At 33.0% G+C, this 8,289-nt stretch overlaps 1 protein-coding gene across 1 annotated transcript; it reads right to left on the bottom strand.

Annotated features, from left to right (window-relative positions):
• Window positions 1–536: 536 nt before the first annotated feature.
• Window positions 537–7,363, bottom strand: LOC142617060 (uncharacterized). Its single transcript, XM_075789753.1, has 5 exons — window positions 6,722–7,363; window positions 5,529–6,278; window positions 4,251–5,035; window positions 3,967–4,102; window positions 537–857 (listed from the first exon to the last, which is right to left on the bottom strand). The coding sequence occupies exons 1-5, from the start codon at window positions 7,328–7,330 to the stop codon at window positions 537–539; spliced, it is 2,601 nt and encodes an 866-aa protein (XP_075645868.1). The 5' UTR covers window positions 7,331–7,363.
• Window positions 7,364–8,289: the final 926 nt, after the last annotated feature.

Genomic DNA, 8,289 nt, shown 5'->3' with positions numbered 1-8,289 from the left:
TTATTTATTAAGATTGAAATCTCAGTATTTTTTCTTATAAATAAAAACTTTTACTATTTTTAGTTGAGATATTAGATTTTGAAATATTGTTGTACTATTGTGCTAAAACAATTGAAATAATAGAAGAAATATCTACCTAATCATTGAAGATTGCTAATTTTGCATTTTTATTTTATTTTATTTTTATATTAAATTAATTATTACGTCATCAATATCCGACTTCGATTTGACTTTAAAAACCTTAAACTACGGTTTGGATTTCAAAACTATGGCCTAAGGCGTACAAGCACAGTAGGTTCTTATAGAGTGAAGAAAGATTGAAAAGAAAATCACAGAGAAACACAAAGAAATACAGAGAAAGAAAGAGTAGAAGAAAGTTTGAGAAAAAAGAGGAAGATAGACTTTATGAGAGAAAAATTGTTATTGATCAAAATGATTGTTTTGTTTTCTTAATTTACATCTGAGCACTAATACTCTCTATATAGTATACAAATAATGACTGTAACTGTATAAAAAAAATCCCAATCTTTGGGGATCTAAGCCCATGAATCCAGGAAATACAGCTGAGCTTCTAACAGCTTTTCGCGCCATCTGCAACGGTCATTTGATCCTCTCGCCACACGACACCGTTTAGCAACCTTCAGCCACACTCTCAGTACCAACTCAAAACGAAGCGTATTGATTCTAAGCACTAATGAAACGGAGCGTTTTAGAACATCTTCTATTTTAATGAAACGGTGCGTTGTAGGCTTTCCTTTCTTCTTTGAACTCGTTGAACCCGAACCAGAGACAATCACAGAACCTCCATGATCATCATCTTCAACAGAACTATGCCACCTTCTTCTCTTGATTTTAGACTGAAAAATCGCATTAAAGAAAGTTGAGAAAATTTTTATGTATAACGACCTGGCCAACAGTGTTTCAACAGTGTTCAAACTATGTATGCAACCAATACAGGTATGACCGCTAATTTTTTGTTATAAATTTATGCTTCCAAAGCATGATCTCATTCAAATTAGACCCTTAGAGCACCTGAAAATATTTTAGAGCTTTCAAATACTGAGGAGCCCAACTAAATTACATCATTTTTCCCCACCCTCCATGACCCAAAAGTGTTGGCAAGTTGCTCTTGTGAACCAATCAAAATGATATGGTTTGTGCAAGAAATAACGACTTCTATGTTAATTAGCATGCTGCTCTTGTTAGCTCTTAATTAGCATGCTGCTTTTGAATGGAATAATATTTTAAAAATATATCTTACCAATAAATTAAATGTTGTCTATTGTTAACACTGAATATTTTATTTTACATTGACAAGCACATGAATCAAAACTTGTTTTGTTATAGTTTTTTAGAGTTTAATGGTTCTAACACTAGATATGTGAGAAATTTGATTATAAATTCAAAAATTAAGTAATGCTATGCAGTCACATTTCTTTATTGCAATATATATTATATTCATAGATGACATTGCGTACTTCAACTATGCTCATAGATGGCTTTTTATGTTTCCATTGCTTAGATTGACAGCAATGGATTTTAATTTTTACTCCCCTGTAGATAGAGGGTGGCATAATAATATGATTTTACATTTTCACTAGGCTTGTCTTACCACAGCACAATATTTTTTGTTTTTTGAAACCAAGTTCGTAAAGTACAAAACAAAATGTTGGGAGGAAAAAAAGGACCAAAGAGCTCTATTTGTTTTTCCAGCTAGCTATTCCTATAAGACTTGGAAACACTGTTTTCTACTGCTAACAGTTCGGATAAAATGAGTTTGTCCAACCTACACATTTGTCATCTCCTTCTTTAACAATTGATAGTCCAGCACAACTGCCTCATGGACCAGCTAGAGTTCCCATTCCATTACACAAATAAGACACTGCTTTGCTGCTTGGGGGTATATAACTGAATGCATACCCCTACACTGAATAGCAAGGCAGGCTGCCCTTTAACAAAGTCAAAAGTCCAAACAGACCAAGCTAGAACCACGCCACTTCCTTCTCTTTATTTTGGACATAGAAAAATCATATTTAAAAAGTTGAGATGACAATTAATATTTGTTCTGTTTGTCACTTGTTTTGAAGTATAGACGTTTATGGATACTTATTACAGGTTGAAATCAATCATAATTAAGTCTGTGCATTATGACTTAATTATTCTGATTCAAAGTAAGTAGAGTTTATTTTTTATGAAAGCTTCACTCTATTATTGCAAACAATATAAGTATGACCACTGTTTTATCGTCATGATAGTATGCTTCCAAAACGTGATCTTATTAAAATATAAAGCACCCAATAATATAAGGTATGTTAAAGCACCCAATAATATTAGGCTTGAGGTGTCATTTGAGGTGAAAGCTGTGGAAATTGAACTATCATTTGCGTGAGATGCAGGTATAAGGGATGTGGTAGTTGAAAGTGATTCCAAGATAGTGGCTGACACCCTACTGGGGTTATGTACTCCTCCTATGGTTCTCTAAAATGTTCTAGCTGGTATAGCGTACAAGCTTCAGGATTTTAGATCAATTCAAGTGTCTCATGTGAAGCGTCAGAGCAATAAACCCGCACATCTCCTGACAAAGTTTGCCAAAGAAATAGATAATATTAATAATTATGTAACATGGATAAAGAAAAATATATCGCTAATTGAGTCAATTATTGCTCATGATGTACTAAATTTATCTTCTCTTTAATAAAGTTATAGTTTTCTCATTTTCAGTGGCGGCGCCACATATAGGTCAGGGTGGTCCCAGGGCCACCCTGACCTGAATTCTTTTTTTTTTTTAATATATATATATATAATAAAAAAATTTATTTATCTACCTATAAAAAAAAATTAGGAACACCCTCAAAAATATTAGGAACACTCTCAAAAAAATTTTATGCCAATAAAATTAAATTTTGGTAGATTATTTGTTACATTTTGGCTGGTACCAGTTTTTAGAAGAAAAAAAAGAAAAACTCTTAAACTGACAAACTCGTCAGCATAGCATGTCATTACTTGCGTCAAACGCCTAAAAAACAAATCCAACTATCGCAAAGGTCGCCCCTTCTTCTTCTTCTTCTTCTTTGCTTCGTCTTAGACGTTCTGCTAGTCTACCTTTTCTTTCTTTTTTTACTCTAGTTTTTGTTTTGTCAAGTTTTTTCTTTAGTTTGTTTTTTAGACGTTTAGCTTGTTGACCCCACCCGCATGACAAAGCTTTGGAAATGACAAAACTCAAAAAGCTAACAAAAGATTTTGATTTCAAATTTATTTATTGAGTCTTGCCTCTTTCCAATATGATATACATATATACACTCTTATTTTACTATTTTTTGTTGTTGTTTTTCATTATTTAATTACATATTTATGTTTTAATATTCTAAAACAATAATTGTTATGTAATAACTAAATGATTTGAGTGTCAAAAAAGAAAAACTAATGATTTGTTTATTTGAGTTTTACTTATTTGGATCAATAATTTTATGTTGTATAAGAAAATATAAATATTTTTTATTTTTATTTTTTTTAGAAACCTCGAAACACCCTGAAACGGTATGTCGAAATAGATCGGTACCAAAATATTCCGTTCCACTAAACAAACCGAAACAAGGTCCAAAACGGTATTCATAACATTGCTTTCAAGCAAAAAGAAAAAGCTAAAAAAAAATTTGAACTAAAATCTAAAAAATAAAAAATTGTAATAGAGAATCTGAAGAAAAAAAAATTGTAACAGAGCAAGCCCACCGAGAAACACCCTGAGAAACAATCCTGGAGCCGCCACTGCTCATTTTAAAAAAAAAAACATATAAGATATGTGTGAGATTTGATTATAAATTCGCTATGCAAGCACACTGCTCTATTGCAAAATACATAATATTCATAGATGACATTGGGTTCTTCAACTATGCCCTTAGAAACATAGACTAAATCTTATTATTGAAGAAACAAAAATAAAAATTGGCATACATTACAGATTCATACAGCTCTAAGGTCCGCTAATATTTTTTTTCCCCTCAATTCTTCTCCCATGATTGAATCCGCAAACCATTTAGCCTGACTCTTTCCAAAGCTGGAAAATTCGCTGGTGAGATTGCCAAAATCAAGGCCGAAAGAAAAACTGAAATAATCGACCAATTTGGAGTCTGGTTAATGGTCAAGAGTGAAGAAAAATAACAAAACCAGAGGAAGTAGGCATTGATTATGAAGAAATTAATGTACCCATCTAGAATGAGGAGAACAATTACATAGTATGAGAACACAATTACTGAGTCTGATCATTGGTATCAAGAAGCACTGCTAAAACAGAAAATATGGCCGAAAGATATGCCAAACAAAATGCCAAAAATTTATCATTGATTATGGCCCCGACTGAACAAAAATAGCTAAAACAGAGGGTGAGGTTGAGTCCCAAGAACAAAAACTTCATGCGCTCATTTAGAACGGCGAGAACAATCAATGAGTTTGAAATGCCAAATATCAGAGAATTACCAATGAGGAACAGCCAAAAAAGGCTATCTTTCAAAGCAATGGCTGTCCCTGCTTTGTGTTCACACACTAGTGTGGTATTGGGCCGAGTCAGATGAATGGTAACAGGATCATTACTACTCCCTATCGTTGTATTGAAGGGAGTCTGATCAATGGTTCCATTATGACTACTCCCTACTTCTGTGGTATTGATGCACTGACCATTATCTTGCCAAACTCCACCAGGAGGGCTGAGCACCGCTTGAAAGCTGATTGTTACAAGCAATACTGCAACCACCAAAAGCATACTGCGCTTTTCTTCTGATAAGCTCCTTAATTCACTTTTAATATACAAGCTCGAAAGCGTAGAAGGATTTGGTATTGACAGCCATTCCATTGGATGCCATTTAAATCTAGAAAGAGAAACACCCAAATTAGCTCCAGCACGGCGTAGCATAACTCTAATATCTCTGTTGTCTACTTCTTGTGTCTGTCCTTGCAAGATGTCCCATGCTGTTTTACCCTCTATATTCTTATGGTTTACAACGACAAAACGAGAACTCCAAGCGAGTAAGTGTCTCACGGCCTGCGTAATGTACATCAGTCAAGTCTCGTCCGTGGTCAGTTCTTAATCCAAATGCATAAGTTTCTTCTTTTGTATATAAAATTTATAATTATAATTAAAAGGAAAAAAAATGATCATATATTATTGAGATTATTATTATTATTATATGCTGAGAGATCATAATGTATTAAATATAGATGTCTAAAAAAATAATGTATTAAATATAATTGCAAAGCCACTAGATCATTAAAAGAGAATGAAACAGTACGTAAACCAAAGGAAGCCATCACTCCCTACAATTTTAAACATCTTTATTAAATAGTAGATTTAGGTATAAAATGTTTTGAATTTATAAAAATAAAAAGAAAGAAATTTACTTGACCCAAAAAATGAGTTTTGTTCCAAAAGTAAAATGTTCATCTAGACTATTCTGGTTGGTTATTTTATGTTTATTATTTCCCCCTTTTATTCAAAATTTGTTAACACTTAGTAGATGTTAATGGAGAGAGCTTGCCTCAGTTTGATTTTTTGATACTGCAATGTGCAACACAGTGTTGCCTTCATTGTCCTTCCAATTCAAGACTACTTTCTTATTAAAATTTTTAGAATAATTTCTTTCGAGCCATCCCATCAAGAATTCGAAAGCCTCAAGGTTGTCATATTTGAGGGCAATATGCAAAGCCGTCTCGTTTTGCACTGTCACATCTGTAATAGAATTAGGACAAACTAATAGAAATTTGTCCAATAGATCACAGTTATCACTGTTTGCTACTACATAGTGTAAAGGAGTGATATGCTCTCTTCCTTTGACACGAACAAGGTCTCCATCAAATTGTAGAAGCCGACGCACCAGCTCGATATGCCCATTTTGTAGTGCGACATGAATGGGGCTAAACCCATTTTGATTTAGTTTTCGAGCAAATGAGGGCTTTAAACCAATCATCTCCTTGGCAAATTGGATGTTCCCAACAGATGCAGCTATGTGTAAAGGAGTATTAACAAATGGTAGCTCATCGATATGCTCCAAAAGTTTTACATCCTCCCCAATTAAGTTGTAAAATTCATCAATATCATTATAATCGCTTCGAGTAACTGCAGAAAGAGATGAGCCAGATGAAGCTCCAGCATTGCGTAGCAAAATCCTGATCTCTCTGTTGTCTACTTGTGTTTGTCCTTCGAAGATGTCCCATGCTGTTTTACCCTCAAAATTCCTATGGTTTACACGGATGAATCCGAAACCCCATGCGAGTAGGTGATTCACAGCCTGCATAATGTAAATTATTCAACCTCGTCCTTGGTTCGTTCTTAATCCAAATGTATAAACTTCTTTTTCTTTTATAATTTGTTAACTAAATTTATAATTAAAGAAGAAGAAAAAATTATCACAATACATACTATTACGAAGCCACTGAATCATTAAAAGATAAAATAATTTTTGATATAATACCAGTGATAAAAATGGAATTGTGCGTAGACCAAGGGAGGCCATCGCTCCCTAAATTTTATACATTTTTAAATTGTACACTTAAATATAAAATATTTTAAATTTTTAAAAGAAAAAAAAATTTACTTCTCCCCAAAGAAATATTTTTAGTTCAAATAATTCAAAAACTAAAATGCTCACTTAGACTATTCATAGTTAGTTATTTTATTTTATTTTTATTCCCTTTTATTTATATTTTGTTAATGAAGAGACATAAAACTTACTTGGGTTTCAATTTTTGATACTGCAATGTGCAACACAGTATTACCATCATCATCCTCCCAGTTAAAGACTGCTTTTTCATTAAATGAAGCATTTTTAGAACAATTTCTTCCAAGCCATCTCACCAAGAATTTGAAAGCCTCAAGGTTGTCATATTTGAGGGCAATATGCAAAGCTGTCTCATTTCGCACCGTCACATCTGCAATAGAATTAGGACAGACTAATAGAAATTTGTCCAATAGATCAAGGTTATCATTGTTTGCTACTACATAGTGCAAAGGAGTGATATGCTCTCGTCCTTTGACACGGACAAGGTCCCCATCAAACTGTAGAAGCTTACGCACCAGCTTTATATACCCATTTTGTAGAGCAAGGTGAATAGGGCTAAACCCGTCTGGATTTAGTTTCCAAGCAAATGAAGGCTTTAAACCCATCATCTCCATGACAAATTGGATGTTCCCAGTAAATGCAGCTATGTGTAAAGGAGTTTGAACAAATGGTAGCTGATCAATGTGCTCCAAAAGCTTCACATCCTCTCTAATTAATTGGTAAAAGGCATTGATGTCTCCACTTTCAGCAACCTGCTTCATCCTCTCAATTCTCTCATCCATTTTAGAGAAGTCTGATATATGGGGTTTTTCTTGATTTGAACTTGTTGATGTATGGCTTGAATAAGTAGTGCTGCATGCAACAAAGCCAATATTACCGCCACATCCTAATTAGTTTCAAAGATCTCTAGCATGTCACCTAATTAAAACTTTCGGTATGTTTTAGATTCTTGTTCCTACGTGGTTTTGACTGCTTCGGAATATTATTTCTGGTTGATTTAGATTATGCTTCTTGCCAAGCTTGATTTAGATTAGCATAAATTTTAACCCACTCTTTATTCTTCATCTATATCATGACATAGTCGACTTTCTTATTATTTTGAGAGAGAAAGACACGTTCTCTACTTCAAATCCCCTATTCCATTGTTGTTATTATTGAATCGTCAAAAAACAAAAACAAAAAATAAAGACAAAAAACCAAAAAAAGAAAAGAAAAGAAAAGAAAAAGACTTGGTCATAAGTGTGGAATGATCCTAAACGAAACCTAGGAAAGAAGTTTTCTTTGTTTTTGTGTTTTTTTTTTTTTATTATTTAAAAAGTAAGTTTTTTTATTTTTTATTTTAGTAGAAGTGTTATTCTCTTTCAGCTTCTTTTGTAAATATCCTGTTGGCTTCTTGGTGAATATCTTGTATGATGATTAAAAATTTATTTCCTACAAGGAAAATAAAAGTTCAGCTGGAAAGCTCGGATATGACTACAATTAAATATTTTCAATTTAGAATCGAATAGCATTTTTACATCTAAGTAATCTATACCACTTAGAAGGAATTTTATCATTCAGTGGTGTCATCTTTTAGATGTCTAAAATAGGCTTATAAAAAATTGGAATTGGACAAATTTTAAGATTTAGATTAAAATTTTTAATCCACTAATTAAACATGCGCAGATCAATGTGAAGAGGATACCCTAAATGAAAATTTATTAGACCGTTAAAATGGCGCAACATGCGTTCTAAATACATT

Source organism: Castanea sativa, chromosome 11 (assembly GCF_040712315.1).
Source record: "Castanea sativa cultivar Marrone di Chiusa Pesio chromosome 11, ASM4071231v1".
Classification (NCBI taxonomy): domain Eukaryota; kingdom Viridiplantae; phylum Streptophyta; class Magnoliopsida; order Fagales; family Fagaceae; genus Castanea; species Castanea sativa.
The sequence above is the reverse complement of the archived record's forward strand: the minus strand, read 5'-3'. Positions and strand labels throughout refer to the sequence as shown.